This window comes from Octopus sinensis, linkage group LG11 (genome assembly GCF_006345805.1).
Source record: "Octopus sinensis linkage group LG11, ASM634580v1, whole genome shotgun sequence".
Lineage (NCBI taxonomy): Eukaryota > Metazoa > Mollusca > Cephalopoda > Octopoda > Octopodidae > Octopus > Octopus sinensis.
The window spans coordinates 41,752,921-41,774,679 of record NC_043007.1 but is presented as its reverse complement, the minus strand read 5'-3'; the positions used below and the strand labels follow the sequence as shown (position 1 = coordinate 41,774,679).

The 21,759-nt window shown below is 38.7% G+C and overlaps 1 protein-coding gene and 1 long non-coding RNA gene across 8 annotated transcripts in view; one reads left to right on the top strand and one right to left on the bottom strand.

Moving 5' to 3' along the window:
* Positions 1-7,104, bottom strand: part of LOC118765399 — a 7,333-nt gene extending 229 nt beyond the window's left edge. The window contains exons 1-2 of the long non-coding RNA XR_005001261.1: positions 6,940-7,104; positions 1-555 (exon numbers count right to left, since the gene is read on the bottom strand). The exon at positions 1-555 is cut by the window's left edge and continues 229 nt beyond it. This is a non-coding gene — a long non-coding RNA (uncharacterized LOC118765399). The remainder of the gene's footprint in view (positions 556-6,939) is intronic.
* LOC115217081 (ribonuclease Oy) overlaps positions 5,611-21,759 on the top strand; it is a 53,584-nt gene continuing 37,435 nt past the window's right edge. The window contains exons 1-3 of one of the 7 annotated variants that reach the window (XM_036507395.1): positions 5,611-5,960; positions 16,993-17,080; positions 19,521-19,610. In XM_036507395.1, the coding sequence (XP_036363288.1) occupies positions 17,010-17,080; positions 19,521-19,610 (161 nt within the window). In that variant the 5' untranslated portion in view covers positions 5,611-5,960; positions 16,993-17,009. Of the gene's footprint in view, positions 5,961-7,478; positions 7,580-16,992; positions 17,081-19,520; positions 19,611-21,759 lie in introns of those variants that run through there. The other 6 variants (XR_005001259.1, XM_036507398.1, XM_036507397.1 and 3 more) reach the window with 6 other exon arrangements.

Below are 21,759 nucleotides of genomic sequence, written 5' to 3'. Positions count from 1 at the left end.
TGTGTGTGTGTGTGTGTGTACATTGAGATATATACATATAAATAAAAATTTAGAAATTCCAAATAATCATACAAGTTATCTGCTTTCATACAATCATATTTATTTTTGTGACAAATATTTTCTTAGAAAATGATATTAATCAATAAGTCAATAGATATCCTGCAGTCCATATTTGAAGATAACAAAATGCAGCTTTGAACAAATGAACGAACATACACATGCTTGCAAGCAGGCATGCATACACACATGTGCATGCACACACACACATGCATGCACGCGCGCGCACACACACACACACACACACACACAATAAACGTGCTTTGCTGTTGTTCAACCGTTCCGAGCAAGGCCTCATCTTCCAAAACAGATGGTTTGTCATTGAGGTTGGTGTCACCTTCCTTGAAATTTCTGAACCAGTTTTGTGCCTCGCATTCATTAACAGTTCCTGGGTCTTCCATACCATTAATTTCTTTTGCTGTTGTCCTTGCACTCAGTTCTTTTTATCACTGGATAAAATAGGTCTAATTGGAATTTTTTCACCACTCATTATCAAAGCTGTAAGATAAAGAATAAACAGTTTAACATTGATTGGACAACAAGTTTATTACTTAAATGATATAGCATGGAGATAATATTTGCCAAAAATCCCCAATGAAAATCTGGAAAAACTTTGACTCAACCTAGTATATTATATATGTGTGTGCATGTGTGTGTGCTTGCATGTGTGTATGTGTGTGTGTGTGTAATTTTGTTATAAAGATACATAAGAATTTGAGATAGACAAAGAGATAGATAGGCAGAAGGATAGACAGACTGACATATATACATACAAACAGACAGGCAAGCAGATAGAGACTATCTTGGTTACAGCTAGAGCCTGTATTAGTCTAGACCTCATCTCATAAAATGTCTCTCAAATTTCTTTTTCTAAGTAATCTGTTTTCTAATGTTCAGGCTCATTCAAAGACAGCATTTTGTAAGGTAGCTTTCAGACCTCTTTCTCTCTCTCACTTGGACAAATGTTTGTATCTTCTAATGCTGTCCCACTTTCCAAAATATGTTACTGGATATATGTTCACATATAAGTGAATATATATCCAGTAACATATTTTGGTAAGTGGGACAGCATTAGAAAATACGAACATTTGTCTGAGTGAGAGAGAGAGAGAGAAAGAGGTCTGAAAGCTTCCTTACAAAATGCTGTCTTTGAATGAGCCTGAACATTAGAAGACAGATTACTTAGAAAAAGAAATTTGAGACACATCTTATGAAATGAGGTCTAGACTCATACAGTCTCCAGCTGAAACCAAGATAGCCTCTATTGAAAGCTAAAGTCATGGGTTTATATGATCACATAGAAAACTTCTAGAAAATTATCTTTGTATTTTTTGTGTAGGAACTAGAACAATGACTATCACATCTACTATCAAATGTGAATGGTTGTAATGTATATTAGTAGGCAAGGCAGCGAGCTGGCAGAAACATTAGCATGCCAGGCAAAATGCTTAGCAGTATTTCGTCTGCCTTTATGTTCTGAGTTCAAATTCCACCAAGGTCGACTTTGCCTTTCATCTTTTCAGGGTCGATAAATTAAGTACCAGTTACGCACTGGGGTCGATGTAATCAACCTAATCCGTTTGTCTATCCTTGTTTATCCCCTCTGTATTTAGCTCTTTGTGGGAAGTAAAGAAAAAGGCAGTGAGCTGGCAGAAACATTAGCATGCCAGGCGAAATTTAGCAGTATTTCGTCGGTCTTTATGTTCTGAGTTCAAATCCCACTGAGGTCGATTTTGCCTTTCATCCTTTTGGGGTCGATAAGTTAAGTACCAGTTGCATACTGAGGTTGATCTAATCAACTGGCTCTTCCTCCCAAAATTTCAAGCCTTGTGCCTAGAGTAGAAAAGAATATATGTTAGTAGGTGTGTCGGATAACTGTGTGAGTGTTCTATTGTTAGCTGTGATAATGAGGAAATGTTAATGAGCTGCAGATTGAAATTCAGACAGTGTTGTTGTAAGATTAAATCTGAGAAGAGATCTGCTATAACACTTTCTAATGCATCATGAAACATTTGCTGCAGGGACTTCAGCAAGGTTTGAAACAAAAAGCTTCATATAATATTTAGAATGGGAAGGTGGCGAGCTGGCGGAAACGTTAGCATGCCGGGCGAAATGCTTAGCAGTATTTCATCTGCCGCTACGTTCTGAGTTCAAATTCCGCCGAGGTCGACTTTGCCTTTCATCTCTTCAGGATTAATAAAATAGGCGTAGGAGTGGCTGTGTGGTAAGTAGGTTGCTTACCAAGCACATGGTTCTGAGTTCAATCCCACTGCATGGCACCTCAGGCAAGTGTCTTCTACTATAGCCTCAGGCCGACCAAAGCCTTGTGAGTGGATTTGGTAGATGGAAACTGAAAGAAGCCCGTCATATATATGTATATATATATATATATATATATATATGTATGTTTGTGTGTCTGTGTTTGTCCCCGCCCCCCAACATCGCTTGACAACCGATGCTGAGAACTAAAGAGAAGAGTTCGTCAGAAGAATCCATGCAATCTTGAAGAGTTGTGGGAGCTCAGCTACAGAGAATGGCATCTCATACCTATGAAGACAGTGAAGGATTTATACACATCCCAAGTGCATTGAAGCAATTATTCAAGCTAATGGAAGCCACACAAAATATTAACAATGTACAGTAACTTCCTGAAATGAACATTATGCAATAAATTTTCATTATAGACATTTTTCTGTTTTAGAACACGGTATCTTGATAGGTTTATGTGAGGTGATTGAAAACTTTTGCACGGCCATTTTTGGTGGTCATCTCACATCTCCTCTACTACAAAATATAATGATTAGGTATGGAAATGCCTCCAACAGGGCCACTGTTTCACCTGTAAAAAACTCAATGTGACACATCCACTTATAAGTTGACAGTTAGTAGAAATTTACAATTGTTTAAAGTGGCCGAAGACTTTTGCATGGTACTGTATATGTATATATCTATGCGTATGTGTATTTTTGTCTGTGTTTACTCCCTCCACCGCTACTTGACAACTAGTGTTGGTGAGTTTGCGTCCTTGTAACTTAGCAATTCAGCAAATGAGTCCAATAGAATAAGTACAAGACTTCAAAAAATAAGTACTGGGGTTGATTTATTTAACTAAAAATTCAAGGTGGTATCCCAGCATGCTATACTCTAATGACTGAAACAAATAAAAGATAAAAGATGAATGATAAAAAGGCTATGAGGCTAGAATGATTAACAGGTTAGTATTTTAACTAACCATATCAGGCCAGAATGTGGAGGCGCAATGGCCCAGTGGTTAGGGCAGCGGACTTGCAGTTGGAGGATCACGGTTTTGATTCCTAAACTGGGCGTTGTGTGTGTTTATTGAGCGAAAACACCTAAAAGCTCCATGAGACTCTTGCAGGGGGAAGTGGCGAACCCTGTTGTACCCTTTCGCCACAACTTTCTCTCACTCTCTCTTCTTGTTTCTTGAATAATGCTGTGATGGACTGGCATCCCATCAAGCTGGGGGGGAACACATACACCACAGAAACTGGGAAACCAGGCCCATGAGCCTGGCTAGGCTTGAAAAGGGTGAAATAAAGATAGCCCAAAATAGTCAACCTATTTTATCTTCAAATCAGCCAGAGCTGGCCTCTCACACCTACCCTATGATGTACAATTAATTTAAAGCAATGCCAGTAAATAAGCATTACATTTGACGGAGTAATCTGAATGCTAAATGGTTAGATATGCAGCATGAACAATTTGGCAAAACCACTTGAAGAGCACCATTGACAACTGACCAAGGTCTTTTGTCTTTTCTTTTTTTATTCTGTTTCAACTCAGTTAAGATAGCCATAAAAGAATCTTGGATTTTTGGCAACCAAACAAAATTCTTTTCCTTCACACACACACACAACACACACACACACACACATGTGAGCACATTTGGGAACATACAACTTTTCTTCTGTGAGCATTTACATTTTTTTTTTTGCTGTGAACATACACACATGCAGACTTTAAGATTGAATAAGAATCACTTCTTTCATTGTTTCAGATATTCAAACTGCATATTTTATTATTATTTTCAGCATATTTTAATAAAGAAAAGATAATGTTTAGCATATTTTATTATTTTCATTGCTGAATTATTGATTGTAAAAATTTGTTCTAGGAGTTGATGCACTTCGGTTTCATTTGCCAGTGAATAAACCAACTGTAATTCATATTTAATAAGCACAAGTATGAGCTGTGTGATTAAGGAACTTGCTGTCTTAGGTTTAGTCCCTCTGTATGAGACATCTTGGGCAAGTGTCTCTACTATAGCATCAGGGCTGTCCAAAGCCTTGTAAATGAATTCGGTTGATGGAAAACTGAAAGAAGCCTGTCATTTATATAATGTTAATATCTGGTCATAAAGTGAGCTATGGTTTCACATCCACAAAGGCTGTAGCCTTGTGGATGACTCATTAGACCCTAGTCCGAAGACAAATTCAAATCTTCACCTCTTGGAGGTAGACATTTGTTATGTTCATTGGTCATTTGGTCATCGAAGAATAGTCTGGTGTTAGTGAGGAAGGGTTATCTCCCCTAGATAAGCTATTTGTGGACCAGGAGTGTGGGACAAGGGATTTATCCCTTGGGCTGCTTCTGGATCATAAAGACTCTTCTGGGCTTAGTCAGAGAACAGTGAATCCCATGCTTGCAGCAAGTAGTGCTTGAAATGGATGAATGATGTGAAGATTTCTTGGTAAATATTCAGTGACCCAGGTTTCGGGGGAGTTTTTGAGTATCCTAGCTTGCTCAGCTATGTAAAGCTTGCAGCATACATTCCTGCTGATATAGGGTCCTGGTCATTCTAGGATCTTCTACTTGATATTGTATGGGGGTCCTTTCATCTTTGAGGCACCACACATGGCTGAATGTTATGAATCATCTTTCCAGGACCCCGAAGGAGGATCTGTGGTTGTACAGGTGTCACTTGAATGCTGTCCCAGCTGACCTGATATATATCTAGGCTTGGGTGTTGGTTGCGTTCACATTACTGGTACATCTTTGGTTGGCCCTAGGGCTGGGAATGTTGTTGCCACCAATGTTGTTGGGGCTGTCCCAACAACACTGGTGACAACAACAACATCCCCAGGCTCAGAGCCAAGTGATGATGTACCAGTATTGTGAACGCAACCAATACCCAAGCCTGGAAAGTGTTGTGAGTGCTGTCAAAGTTGACTTTGCCTTTCATCCTTTCGGGTAGATAAATTAAGTACCAGTTGTGTACTGAGGTCGATCTAATAGACTGCCCCCCTCCCCCAAAATTTTGGGTCTTGTGCCTAGAATAGAAAAGAAGTTCACTCTGTAACCAAAAAGCTTCGGGTTCGAATCAACATCCCTACTCGGATGTTCAACCTTCTAGAAATAGATAGCATGAAAGTGCTATGTTTACATCCATAAACTTTCTTTGAGGAAGTTGGAATGTCTTTGAATCTTGCGTATTGGCTAAACAACACACCCACCCACACACTCTGTATTATGCCTGTGAGCTGATCATGTGTTTTTTATAGAGGCGCACATACACAGACATACATGCGCAAAGAGAGAGAGAGAGAGAGAGAGGAGAGAGAGAGGCAGATTGGGAAAGAATAGTGATAAGCTCTTTAATGAATTTTTCCTTCGTAAATTTCGTTATCAGTTTCGTTAATAGTAACATTAAATTTTCTTACAACAGTATAGTCTTAAAATCAGTTAGATATTTTCGGTGTAAATTTATCTACGATCTGTGAGTGGACGGTATATCTGATAAGTGGCCAACTGATTTGTTTACCCTGATAACAACACACTCACACACACACACATATACGTATATATACATATCAAAGTAAGCGGAGACGAAAGTTTTGGGTTTCGATACAGCTGTTCAGTGACTAGCTTTACTCGTATCTAAAGTAAGTACACACGTTTGCTTCGTTTTCTTCTGCTTCTAATTACTTTTGAAAATATTTTATGATAACTGCCTAACAATAATAGTCATCATGCAACAGAGGAGTAGCACTCCAACATAAAGACAGCCTGAAGGTGTTTAGTTTCGCATTTTACATTTAACGTTTTAATTACTTTGTGGAGCGACTTATTTCCTCCAAACCGTTCGCGTGCACACATTTTGTTACCATTACAACAAAAGAAATTAACGTGAGCTCAAAGGTTAGTCGCCTTAAATAATGCAATAATCATAACTACTGTTGCATGAAAAAAATACACTACAAAAGATTTTTGCGTACTATAACTACTAAAATTTAGAGGAAACAGGATCTGGTAGGCAGTATTATATGTAAATGAAAGCAATTTATCTTCAGTTGAGTCTTCGCTAAGTTATTAAAAACGGCCGGGGTAAGATCATCAAAAAGGCACGTAAGAGTATAGGCCAGTGGTTTTCAACCAGGGTTCCGCCAGTACAGTCCAGGGATTCCGCAAGAAGTTACAAAACTGCTAAAATCGGCAATAATTTTTAATTCTCCTGTGCAGATATATGTGCATAAGACTATTAAATTATTGCACAGGGGTTCCTCGACCCAGTGTAATGTTTCCTTGGGGTTCCGCTCCAGCAAAAAGGTTGAAAAGTACTAATAGGCCTAATACGTAAACAAAACCAAACGGAGTAGTCGCTAACACATCTTCAACTTCATTGAAATAGCGTGAAAACTCTCTCTCTTCACTCGGTCCTTTTGTTGTTTAGTCCCAGACTAAACAATAATAGTTCGAATCCAACAGAAAAAATAAAATTGATTGTTGAACACTAAAAATTATCCAGATATTTATCTGCATCCTCGATTAAAATTAGGTCAAAGTTGAGAAAAATTTCTTGAACTAAAAGTACTTATTACCTCTGTTTTGAACTCTCTCAACTTCCACAACAATTATACTTACCAATTTTTATTCTTGAAGATGAAGCAGCAATGCGAAACAATGATGCAATACTTGCAATCTAATGATTTTAAACAGGTTGGGAAAAATAAGAAATCAGAAGTTCCTAATATTGTCCTTCGCCCATACACATACACACACACACGCACAATATGTACTCAAATATACATACATAAACAGATTCGTGCATAAACGCAAATAAACATATACATATGTACATACATACACAAAGAATAAACAAGCAATTCAGTTTTTAAAAATGTAATAAAAATACACACACATATGTATGTAGGTGTGTGAAATCAATAACTGTAATAAAAATAATTTGCAGTTTCATCTTGATTAAAATATCAGGTTATTCAGAACAAAATATTTCATTATAGTTCACCAATATTTGGCATCACTGACTATCACTCAATCCCATTCTGTCATTTTAGTACCCTGTTACTACCACCACCACCAGTATGACTGCACTGTGATACTGACTGCTTATCATTATATGTAATACACATACACACAGAGGAATAGTGGCATATGGTACACTTTTAATCATATGTCTGATTGATTAGGGTTTATTGGGTCTGAGAAAGAACAGCCATTAACTTGTAGGACGATTGTGGTACTTTTAAAGTTATATAGAAAGGCAAGTTTCTGTAGATGCAATAAATTAATAAATTAAGATTCAGTTAATGATGTAGTGATTTTTCTCGGAAAGAGTTGCAGATACTAAGAAAATATTGATATTTCTATTGATCTCATTCAGCTGCATTGTAGCATTCACAAAGAAACATTAAAGCAATCGCAGTTATATCCTTTGTTTGAAGAAGTAATTTAGCAATATTTGTTGTTTGTCTGATTCTTTGTGTGAAACTGTTGAAGCAGGTGTATTGGTATACTTTAGGCAAGTCCTACAAAACAAGGCAAAAACACTGGTTAAAGTTTGTTTATTAATTAACCTTTTGTGTTTGAATCATGCTGAAGTCAACCTTAGCTTTCATCTTTCTGAAGTTGATAATTTATATATATAAAACTGGAGAATGTCTGTCTGTATATGTGCATCACTAAAACTCGAGAACTACCCAACTGATTTCATTCAAGTTTTACACATGCATTACTTAGGGTCCATGCAATGTCATGGGCCAAAAAAAATTTCAACTTCTTGCCTAATGTGAGCCTGGAGCAATCTCTTAGACTGTTTCAGTATTACATGTCAAAAGTGAAACAATAATATCTTTATTGTAATGTGATATAATAGTTTCACTTTTATACGGTGTCACTTTTAATAGTTTCATTTTTATTAGTTTCACTATGTTATCATCAACATCGTTTAATGTCCGCTTTCCAGACTAGCATGGGTTGGACGATTTGACTGATGTCTGGCGAACCAGATGGCTGCACCAGACTTCAATCTGATCTGGCCAACCCATGCTAGTATGGAAAGCGGACATTAAACGATGTTGATGATGATAACATAGTGAAACTATTATATCACATTACAATAAAGATAATGTGCAGGTGGCACATAAAAAGCACTATTTGAGCATGACCACTGCCAGTACCACCTGACTGGCCCTCGTGCCGGTGACATGTAAAAGCACCCACTACACTCTCGGAGTGGTTGGCGTTAGGAAGGGCATCCAGCTGTAGAAACTCTGCCAGATAGATGCCCTTCCTAACGCCAACCACTCCGAGAGTGTAGTGGGTGCTTTTACATGTCACTGGCACGAGGGCCAGTCAGGTGGTACTGGCGGTGGTCATGCTCAAATAGTGCTTTTTATGTGCCACCTGCACAGGAGCCAGTTCAGTGGCACTGGCAATCTTTCATTAGACTGTGGCCATGCTGGGGCACTGCCTTGGAGAATTTAGTCAAGTAAATTGATCCCAATACTTTTTTAAAGCTTGTTACTTATTATAACAGTCTCTTTTGCTGAACTGTTAAGTTACAGGTATGTAAACATACCAACATCAGTTGTCATGTGGTGATGGGAGACAAACACACACACACACATGTCAGGCTTCTTTCAGTTTCCATCTACCAAATCCACATAAGGCTTTGGTCAGCCCAAGGCTATAGTAGAAGACACTTGCCCAAAGTGTCACACGGAAAAATTATTGTAAAAATCATGGTTATAAGGTTAAATGACATTGATAAATTAATTAATTAATTAATAATAACAATGATTTCAAATTTTGGTGCAAGGCCAATAATTTTATTGGGAGGGTGTTAGTTGATTACACTGACCTCAATACTCATATTTTATTGTATCACCCCTCCCTTCATAAGGATGAAGGGCAGAGTTAACCTCATTGAGATTTGAACTCACATCCAGATCCTCTTCCTGACACTGACCTTTTTGTTGCCTCTTGACAGATTGCTCTCTCCCCATTTCACAAACAACACTTGACTATCATACAGTTCATAACCTTTCACAAAAAATATATAATGGCTTCAACAACAGAAGGTTTTGCACTTATGCAATATAACAATTGACATCAGCAAAATACTTGACCTCATTTCCTGCTATATAATCTTAAACAGAATGCTTCTTATTTTCTTAAAAAACAAAGGCTGCCTAGCAAATTAGGTTGCCAAGCCTGTATAAAATACAAGAACAAGGCATTTAGAATCTGAAATTTCCTTAAAGGTGCACCTAAGGATTTGTCATCTCAAACATTTCAAGTTGCCAAGCCTATATATTAACCACCATCTACTATAGCAACACTATATTGAAGAGGAAGATAGGATGGTCATGGCTGGAATCATTGCGTCTTGATCTCAGATCTGCTTGATCAAAGTTTTGTGAGGCTATACAATAATTGTTGAAGTACAGAAATAGGCTGGATGGAGAAAAATGTACATGTCCATATACTGCATGCCATAAAACTGACATGTGAAAACAATGCCAGCTGCAGCAGACCATTGAAGACCAAGTCCAACATCACATGCTACAGTGGTTTGGCCATGTCTGCAGGATGAGCATGGAAGACTGCCACACCAACTTTTGTTACAGCATGACCCATGCACAGGAGAATCCAGTACAGTGCACCAAAGGAGACATGGGCGAAACAAACTGAGGAAGACCTGAAGTTGCAGCACCTCAGCCTCAAGCATGCTATGGCCCATGACATTGATCAGAAAGCATGGAATAACATCATCATTGGTGCCTGTCATCCAGCATCCCATTTAAGTTGCCAGCTAAGGATTAAAGAAGAAATGTATGATGAGTGTCTTTCAGTTTCCATCTACTAAATCCACTCACAAGACTTTGGTCGGCCCAGGGCTATACTAGAAGATACTTTCCTTGTGTGCCACACAGTGGGAATGAACCAACTATAAATTAGTACATTACTGAATCTTCATCCATCTCAAGATAAAACACATGTAAAATGAATGAATGAATAGATGTGCATATAATTATCTTTTGTAATTTGCTTATATAAGAATACTTTTAAACATTTATTTTATTTATGTTGCCTGAGTAGCAAAATTGGATGTTATTATTGTTAATATTACAAGGAAAGATTAAGGTGGTGGCAGAATCATTAGCATATACCAGGCAAAATTGCTTAGTGGCATTTTATCCGTCTTTATGTTTTCAGTTCAAATCTCATTGAGGTCAACTTTGCTTTTCATCCTTTTGGGGTCGATAAAATAAGTACCAGTTGAGCATTGAGGTTGATATAATCAACTGATCCCTTCTCCCGAAATTGCTGGCCTTGTGCCAAAATTTGAAGCTCTTATTATCAGGAAAGCAGATTGACAGAATTGTTAGAGTATCAAAAAAAAAAAATGTTTTGCAGTATTCTTTCTGGATCTCTACCTTTTTATTTCCAATCTTGCAGTGGCCAACTTTACATTTTATCCTTTTGAGGTCAATGAAATAGGTACTAGTCAAGGACAGGGTTCATTTTAATTGACTAAAACCCCCTTCCCTAAAAATTGCTGTCCTTGTTCCTATATTACAATCAATTATTGTTACTTTTATGTTTGTATCACAGACAGATCTCATGATGTTCTTACTAACCAAGGAACAAGTCATAACAGATAATGATAGAGTCCTTTGAAAGTCTTTAATCAGCTCACTTTCTGAGCACCTTTTATTTTAAATCCTTGAAATTCTTAATGATGTAGTTTATTTTAATAGTTCTGTTTGCATTTTAATATTGTTATTTTCCTTTGGTATGGAAGGGTAGTCAGTCTTCCTCTGTCTGGTGGCTATAGTAAAAGAAGTGGGGTGGTGCAGTGATCCGCAGTATTTTTTTGCACCACAGACCAGGTTCATGTAAGACAGTTCTTCTACAGACCAGGGGATCACAGGCATAACACAGGCATAACAAAACACAATAAAATGCATAATATATAATTTAATTATTTATGTTCTACTTGTTTCAGTCATTAGACTGAGGCCATGCTGGGGCACCACCTTGAAGAACTTTTAGTACTTAGATGTCTTGCAAACAACTTGCACATGCAAGTGCTACCAGTCAAAAACTCCACATACCGGAAGCCAGCAAGTGTATGGGGTCATCAGGGGAGATGCGCGCCGTTTCGGGGCCTACCTCTCGACGGCATCAATGCGCACCAGCCCCCCTCACTGATATGAGGCCTCGCTTGCTAGATCAGCTGGTTATCAAATAAAGCTCAATATTCTTCTAGCACATCGTCTCTTTTTAACCAAATCCAGTGGCTAGCCTTCTCCACAGTAATTTGGATATCGGTTATGATGGTATTGACTTTACAATGAGTTAGGCCTAACGATAACAACAGTCGTCTCACACTGTGTCCAACGAACCCTCTACATCCGACTTTGATTGGAAAATGCTCTGCTTTCCAGCCTGCGTCTTCACATTCCTCGAGGAGGTTTACATAACGGTCAAACTTTCGAGCTCGAGCAGCATCCATATTATCTTCATGTCCTTTAAGCCTGGTCCTTATCATATTGGTCTCTTTATGCTAAACCTTAAAATAGGTTGCTGGTCATCAATGAGCATCGGCAACCTACCTGATCCGTCATGATATTTAAGTTTTCTTCAATTTTTGCATTTAAAACATCTTCATCCAATTTTGAAGGTCTTCCACTGCAACTGTCATATTCCTAGCTAAACTGCAGTATTTTCTCCTTTTTAAAAAAAAGGAAAACATTACAATGCAAATAGGAAGTTTTTGCTTATCCAATTCAGATGTCAATAAAGGGTAACCAGAATGAAAGCTAAATATATTTTTAGTCAGAAACGAAGAAGAGATGTGCTACCACTTCAAGAAAAACCAAAGTTTTAACTGTGTTACTTTTCAGGTGTGTTTAATGAAGTGTTAAAAGATTTAGCTTAAATACGCTCAGAATTTTCCGGACAACCTAATATATATATGTATATATATGACAGGCTTCTTTCAATCTCCGTCTACTAAATCCATTCACAAGGATTTGGTTGGCCTGAGACTGTAGTAGAAGACACTAGCCCAAGGTGCTACTCAGTGGAGCTGAACCTAGAACCATGTAGTTGTGAAGCACGCTTCTAACCACACATCTATGCTTGCACCTATTATATATATTTATATATATATATAAATAAATAAAATTGAAAACTCCCCAGCAGGCTGTGATAGTCATTGAAAACTAGTTTGTTACTTTTTATTTATTATTTTGTACATTACTTAATTATTGGTATATGTTTTTATCTTATATTTAGTTCTTTTCTATATGGTATAATTTAATTATTGATACCAGTGTCGGTGGGACGTAAGTGAACCATCCGATCGTGACCGTTGCCAGCGCCGCCCTGACTGGCCTCCGTGCCGGTGGCATGTAAAAAGCACCATCCGATCGTGGCCGTTGCCAGCCTCGTCTGGACCCTGTGCCAGTGGCACATAAAAAGCACCACCCGACCGTGACCGTTGCCAGCGCTGCCCCGACTGGCCTCCGTGCTGGTGGCACGTAAAAAGCACCATCCAATCGGTTACTCTTTGATCACATTGGAGCATCTCTTATTTAAATTCCTGGGGAAGGTTCACATTCCAACGGTCAGGTGGTCAGTCTGTTGCCAGCATCTCCAAGTGGTGGATTAGGTATGCCGAGGCTCCTAATGCTCAGACATGCTCTTAGGTTACAACACCTGCAACAATTTCTGGATAGTGAGCATATGAGGGCTCCATTTGTGAGGCTTGTCTTTCAGGGGCTGGATCATCTGACTGCCGTGCCTTGTCCCAGTTACTATATTCAGGGTCTGGATCATTCTGTTCAGTGGTCAGAGTGAATGGTCATCTCTCATACGCTCAGTCCTGCAAGGTTGCCCCCTCTTGCCTCTCTTGTATGTATTGACTCTCGAGCCACTACTACACAGACTAGAGACGTTGAGAGGCACCCTGCATGACCTAGGATGTGGGAGATGCATGTTGGCATATGCTGATGATGTCACTGTGGTGGTGTTGAATCATAAATACAGAGAAATGATTGGTACCACTCTCAGGGACTGCAAGGCAGTTTCAGGAGCAGTGATTAACCAGGAGAAATCAGTGGGCTTGCCACTCGGCACCTGGACAAGCCATCCAACTGCATTGTTGGTACTGAACGGATGGACTGGTTAAATTGCTTGGTGTCTGGTTCAGTGTGGAACTCCAGCTGGACAAAAACTGGGATGAGGTAATGAGCAAAGTGACTATTCTCACCCAGAGATAAAGCTTACCCTGAAAGGTCAGGCAGAAGTGGCTTACATGTATATTGTATCTGTCACCTACTATCGCTTGACTGTCATGCCTTATCCTGGCCACCATCTGATTATGCTGGAGTGTATACACTTCCACTTCTTGTGGAAGGGATGCATCTCGGTGGTCAGGTGATCTATCTGCTGTCAACACCTGCTGTGTGGTGGCTTGTGCATGCCATGGTTGATGATACCCAGACATGCGCTGAGGCTATGATATCTCCAGTACTTCCTTGATGGTGAACAGGTGTGGTTGCTGTTTGCCAGACATGCATTTCCACAGCTAGTTTCTTTAATGGGGCTGCAGTCCTAGGTAAAATGGAGACCGAGGAGGAGCATTTGGAAAGTGGAATGTCTTCAGATGCTTACAGCCCTCAGCCAATCAGACACTGCGATAGGTGGAATGTCCACTTTAGCTTTTTATAGAGGATTAGTGGAGGGAAAGTATGATGACATTCTTGAAGAGACCTTGGGCATCAAAGAATATTAGCTTGCCGCTCTTTTCTGGAGAACTATTAGGCTGGGACCGATGGATAATTTGCAATAATCTCTGGCTTTCCAAGTCAAAAAGTGTTGTACACGGTATTCTTAAGGTCTACGATGATTGTGGTTCGTGTGAAGCAAGAAAGTTTACAGGTAGGCCAAGAAAAACGACCAAGAGAGAAGATCGTGCTATGGTAAAGTTGGTTAAAAAGGACATTTTGGCCGCAACTGTATATATATACACTTAAGACTTAGTTGTGATCTGAACATAACCACTTCTGACACAGAGAATCAGGAACCCTTTTGGGCATTCTATTTTCCTTGCTGGAAGGGTTCCCAGCCCATGGGCAAAGGGGGGCGGGTTAGATGATGGGAATGGTGTTTACAAAGGGCTGGCATGTGCAACCTGATCACCTCTGCTGATCAAACTCCCATCATGATACTGATTATGCAGAACTGGGTTGGGTGTGAAAACCAACTTTAAATATAAATATAGATGTTTTTGAATCAGCAATATTGTGTTCAGTTAAGTCTTCTTTGGGGTGAAAAATCAATAAACTGATTCCTTATGGGGTTTTCCATTTAATCAGGATAAAAAAGAAATTGATAAACTGAACAATAAACACTGAAAATGCTCTGAGACCAACTTCCGTCACTTTCCAGGGAGAAAAGCTAGAGATAGTTGATAGTTTCCGTTACCTAGGTGACCAAGTCAGCAGCGGGGGCGGGTGTGCTGAAAGTGTAACTGCTAGAGTAAGAATAGCTTGGGCAAAGTTCAGAGAGCTCTTACCTCTGCTGGTGACAAAAGGCCTCTCGCACAGAGTGAAAGGCAGACTGTATGATGCGTGTGTACGAACAGCCATGCTACATGGCAGTGAAACATGGGCCGTGACTGCTGAGGATATGCGTAAGCTCGCAAGAAATGAAGCCAGTATGCTCCAATGGATGTGTAATGTCAGTACTCATACTCAGCAGAGTGTAAGTACCTTGAGAGAAAAGCTGGACCTAAGAAGCATCAGTTGTGGTGTGCAAGAGAGACGTTTGCGCTGGTATGGTCATGTGGCGAGAATGGATGAAGATAGTTGTGTGAAAAAGTGCCACACCCTAGCGGTTGAGGGAACCTGTGGAAGAGGCAGACCCAGGAAAACCTGGGACGAGGTGGTGAAGCACGACCTTCGAACTTTAGGTCTCACTGAGGAAATGACTAGAGACCGAGTCCTCTGGAAGTGTGCTGTGTGCGAGAAGACCCGGCAGGACAAGTGAGTCCATAACCCGTGGCCTTCTACATGGGATGGAGCCAGCCTACGTATGCATACCTTCCCTTCTTGGGACACAAAACTCTACTTGTGAAGACCTGTTGAGGCAAGTGAGGATCAGAATCGAAATCGATCAATGGAAATTGCAGATGTGTTACCAGTGCCGGTGGCATGTCGAAACTCTATTTGTGAAGACCCGTTGAGGCAAGTGAGGATCAGAATCGAAATCGATCAATGGAAATTACAGATGTGTTACCAGTGCCGGTGGCATGTAAGAGAACCTTCCGTTTCGCGACCGTTGCCAGCACCGCCCCGTTTCGTGTCCGTTGCCAGCCTCGCCTGGCCCTCGTGCCAGTGGCACATAAAAAGCACCATTCGTTCATGGCCGTTTGCCAGCTCTGTCTGGCACCTGTGCGGGTGGCACGTAAAAAGCACCCACTACACTCTCGGAGTGGTTGGCGTTAGGAAGGGCATCCAGCCGTAGAAACACTGCCAGATTTGACTGGGCCTGATGAAGCCTTCTGGCTTCACAGACCCCAGTAGAACCGTCCAACCCATGCTAGCATGGAAAACGGACGCTAAACGATGATGATGATGATGATGATGATGATTCCTTATAGGATTTCCCAATAAAATTGACTATACCCCATTTTCAACCATAACTTTTACCAATTTTGATGTATTTTGTTCAAACTTCATGCCAGCACTACTTTGGACTCATGTGATCTTTGAATGCTCTAAGTTCTCCAAAAACGGAAGAAAAAAATAAAAAAATCGATAACCAGGTTCCTTATGGAATTATCCAATCAAGTTGTCTGCAACTCATTTTCAGCCAAAAGTTTACCAATTTCAACGGATTTCGCCCAGATTTGACGTCAATGTTACTTAGTTTGGTTTGAAATAAAGAACTTGATTAGCTTAATAATCCTAACTTAATCCTGGGCAAAGCTGGGCTATACTGCTAATTATTATTATTATTATTATTATCGTCATTATATGTTTGACTTTTGCTTTGTACTTGTACAAGGTGACTCCAAGTCTCACCCAAAGACCTCAAGGGACAACAAGTTAGAAGTTGAAGTTGGTGTTATGATTAGGGTGCATATATTTGGTTTTGCTCAAAGTATTGTTCTAGAGAATGTTTAAGAAAACATATGAAAATTATTAAAAGTTTGTTTTAAAATTTGAGATTATATAGACAGTATTTTACATAGGATATGGGCAGTTCCCATGAACACTAGTTTTTGATTTTCTGCCATTTTTCGATTTTCCCTTTTCCTATCGTTCCTATGGTGCCTATGACAACAGGTATTGTATTAGTCTTGAGGCTCCACGTTTTGCCAATTTTTATTTCAAGATCTTTGTACTTATTATCATTTTTACTTTTAATCTGCATGTTTGTTACAGTCACTTGCCAAGACACACCCAGTGTCCTAGGGTGAGTGAAGGATAAGAGATGTTGCAGTATGACTGAAAGCTTAAGGGATGATGGGTAGTGAAATATCTGTGTGTAATACATGAGGTAGTGAAATATCTACATGTAATACAACACAGACATTTAAATGGATATTATTATTATTATTATTATTATTATTATCATTATTATTTTTATATTTAGTTTCAGTGGCATAAGAGATGTGGAGAATAAAATGTATCCTCAGTGTAAGCTTGATTGCAGTAAGTCTTCACTTGTATATCCCAACGATGTAAGTAAAAGATCTACACTATTAATTTTTCCCTTTTTACAAATAACATTAGCCAACAAAATTAAATGTATTATACTCATTATGAATGCAAACCAACTTTTTTTGACTAATTTTTCATTCTGATTTCAAAATTTTACTCCATTTGTGTGCAACATGTATCAGTTTTTCAGTAGATACATGCAAATATTTACATATTTATATATATGAAGTCATTAGCATAATAAATAAGTACATATTATTTTTAGAAAGCAAAGGAGTTTAATTGAGTTAAAAATCATCATTATCATTCTACAAAGAGTGAATGCACAAAAAATGGGTCAGACAAAACAAAGTTAGAACAATAGAGTCAGAAACATTGTGATTTGGATTTCCTGTGGTGTTCTTGATCTGGTTGAGCATGGTAAAGTATCCAGCAATAGTCAGCCAGCATACTGTTACTCCAGAAGCCTTGGTACCATTTCTCCATAGCATTAATGTTCTGGGAATGAAACAGCTATATGGATATGAATTTCAATAAACACACCACAATTTCTAAACACCATCATGAATTGGAACACCATGGTACACAACTTAATTCTATGAAGTATATTTGTAAAGATAACTCCACCATAAAAAAGAAAAAAAATTTTAACAACTATGGACCAAATAACAAAACCAGATTTCTACCAATACCTATATTTCTGATAAGATAAACAATTGTAATGTCACAGGCAGTCATTACAAGAAAAACATTAACATAGTCGGAAATAGTAACATGAAATAGTCTTTTCACAAACAAATCTCTTATTTCTTCACATACTCTTAATTCTTCACACAACTACATAACCAACTTTAATGATGTTCAATATTTTTTAATAATAATAATAATAATAATAATAATGGTGATAATAATATTAATAATAACAATAATAATAAGAATAATAATGTTAGTGATGGTGTTAATATGAGAGGTAAAAAGAAACCTATACCTTTCAGTCGAATGGGTGATCCTTCTAATAAAAACCACCATACCAATAAGAAACACAATGATAACATAATTTGGATTATATTTCCTTTTGCTAAACATATGAAGTCTAATTTTATAAAGTCTATTTGTTCTATTATTAAAACAAATTTTAGTAAATCTGCTGCCCTGGGTGAAGAAGGTGGCTGCTGGAAGACTCTATGCCTTGCAATAGGATTCTGCACCATGTCACATAAGCAGGAGAACCCAGTCATGGCTGTCAGACAATTTCTGCGACCACATCACTCCTAATATCTGGCCACATAACTCCCCAGACTACAACCCCCTTGATTATTATGTGTGGGGTGCAGTTGAGTGAGAGACCAACAAAGCTCCTTGTAACACAAAAGATGAACTGAAGGCAAGGATTATGGCAGCATTCACCAATTTAAACAAGGCGACCGTCCAGAAGAGCTGCAGGAGATGCCAAAGTCGTCTGGAGGCCATGGTTGAAGCCAATGGCGATTTTATTGCATAAATTTACTCTTTAGTATTTCAAGATATTTTTACATAATTTTTGGAAATATATCTGTTAAAATGAGGTGTCAGTGTTATTTTCATTTTTGCGTAATTTAGATAACAGTTTATCCACCACAATCTGTATATAATCACCAAGCAGTACAGCAGGTCGTTTCCAAATTTCTGGCAGAGTGAATTACATAATGGTGCTGTTTTTCTCACAGATGGTGTCCAACTGACCCTACTTTATTGTGTAGTTGATAAAATCAAAAACAAACAATTTGCTTGTGTGAAATAAAAAATATAAAACGGTGACAATTTACCCATCACACCCCCTGTATATATATGTCTGTGTGTGTGTGGAGGTGCAAATGGCCCAGTGGTTAGGGCAGCGGACTTGCGGTTGGAGGATTGTGGGTTCGATTCCCAGACCAGGCGTTGTGTGTGTTTACTGAGCGAAAACACCTAAAGCTCCACGAGATTCCGGTAGGGGGAGGGCGACCCCTGTTGTACACTTTCGCCCCAACTTTCTCTCCCTCTTTCTTCCTGTTTCTTGAGTTACACTGCGATGGACTGGCATCCGTCCAGCTGGGGAGAACACATAGGCCATAGAAACTGGGAAATCGGGGCCATGAGCCTGGCTAGGCTTGAAAAGGGTGCATAAATAAATAAAATATATATATATGTAATGGCTACAGATTACCTACCTCACCCAATTCTATCTGGTTCATGCAAGCATGTAAAAGTATATTTTGTACATTATAGTGAAGGTCTCAAACTTGACAGAGTCGTTGGCAGTAATTTAGTACTGAAGATCAAACTGATAAAAATACTATTCAAATACGAATACTGAAATCAAATTTTTGTCTCCAAAGATGAAGATGCTAGTTTGATCAGTTATGATCTTACAAACACTCATCTCCTTAATTTCTTAGTTTAGTTAATTGCTTTTTTTTTTTTCTCTCTCTTTTTTCCCAGATCTGCAAGAGATGTGTCTTTTGATTCGTTTGTTTTCTCACAACAATGGCTACCAACTTTTTGTATGCATGCAACAGAAGAGGTAAGAATGTAAAATCAAGCAATTTGAAATTTTTTTTTTATTCATTCAAATAATTATTTTCATTTTTCTTTTTAAAGTGTTCACATTTAACCCTGTAATGTATATTTTTAATGACTTTTGACACTTCAGACACTATGCTCTTATAGACAGAAAATGGGAAAATTAAATGCTTGGACATGTTCTAGTAGTATAGGAACAAGAATGGTGGGGGTCACACTCCACTAAGTACCAGTGTAAAAGTGATACAAAACGTCCTCTATCCTGTCATACATGCTCATTTAGGTGAAAGTACCAAAAGTGCCTTTGCACTCCACCTCCCCAGGAACTGAGAGCCTTTACTATGCTACTGAGAAGATATAAGGACTTTTTACATTTGAACAACATTATGGTATGCATGTAATTATAATATCTGGTAGTTGTTGCAAAATGATAAACATTTAGCAATAATCTTTTCTAGTCTAGGCACAAGGCCCGAAATTTGTGGGGAGGGGGCCAGTTGATTAGATTGACCCTAGTGCACACCTGGTACCTAATTTATCGACCCCAAAAGAATGAAAGGCAAAGTCGACCTCGGTGGAATTTGAACTCAGAATGTAAAGACAGGTGAAATACCACTAAGCATTTTGCCTGGCGTGCTAACGTTTCTACCAGCTCACCACCTTAAACATTTAGTAATAATGACAACAGGTGTGGCTGTATGGTAAAAAGCTTGCTTCTCAACCACATGGTTTTGGGTTCAGTCCTACTGCATGGCATCTTGTGAAGTATCTTCTACTATGACCTTGGGTCAACCAAAGCTTTGTGAATGGATTTGGTAGACAGAAACTGAAAGAAGCCCATCATGTGTCTTTGTGTCTGTTTTTGTCCCTCCACTATCACTTAACAACTGATGGTGGTGTGTTTATGTCCCTGTAACTTTGCAATTCAGCAAAACAAAATAATAGAATAAGTACTAAGCTTACCAAGAATAAGGCCTGGGGTTGATTTCTTCAACTGAAACCTTTAAGGTGGTACTCCAGCTTGGCTGCAGTCAAATTACTGAAACAAGTAAAAAAGTAAAACAGCAACCCTTCAAGATTATAGGATACTTGTCCACCTGGTTCTGGAATCTGGGGGTCATTTTGAGAAATTGTTGCAGATCTGTTCCTTCTTGATATTGACCCCACTACCGCAAGTTCAAAATGATTGGAGGTAGCATACTCTTGCAGCTATCATCTGACATTAGAGCTGTTGAAGTTATATTGCCTGTTATAGATACTGAAACCTGCCTGTTCCACCACTATTTAAACTTTGCTGTATAACCGTTGCATAGAAGTCAAAAGAAGTTGTTAGCATTTTTCAAATGTGTTGCTTCAACTTTCTGAACGAAAATGGCAATTTAATGTCACTTCTAAAGATGTACTCCAAGGAGTGGCTTATGAAACATCCCTTGGGAATTTGATGCACTTGAGAAGACACCTCAAGCTAAGTGAAATTGTAGTCATGGCCAGTGCCAGTGACCTGTTGTAGAAGGATCCTAACCACCCCACATGACCAAAAATGAACTCACACATTTCAATAAAATTAAGAACTGGTAGTTGACAGTGGGCAGTTGACACGAGGCAGTGGTCAGTTGACAGCATTGATCTTTCATATTGTGTTAGTTTAATATCGTATCTGCATTTGGCAAAGTATGGACCACGTTCTGTGTGAATATAAATTCTGTAAAAGGTTATTCTAGATAACCATATCCAAATTTTTACACCAATCTGCACTACAACATTATTGGCAACGAGATATTCAAACTCTCAAAGACATAACCTGACACATGAAAGGTACCTATGCTGGTAACACATAAAAGGCATCTGTGCCAGTGACATGTAAAAAACACAAAGTACACTCTATGGAGTGGTTGGCATTAGGAAGGGCACCCAGCTGTAGAAACCAAGCCAAAATAGACAGGAGCCTGGTGCAGCTCTCCAGCTTACCAGTCCCAGTGAAACTGTCTTACCCATGCCACCATGGAAAACAGATGGTAAATGATGATGATGATGATGATATGTATGTGTGTGTAAGAAATTTTAATATTTCAAAGAACATCTCCAATTTCAAAGGAATATCTCCAACTTCAAAATACTAACAAGCTGCAATTTTATTACATAGACTCTTCTTGACATT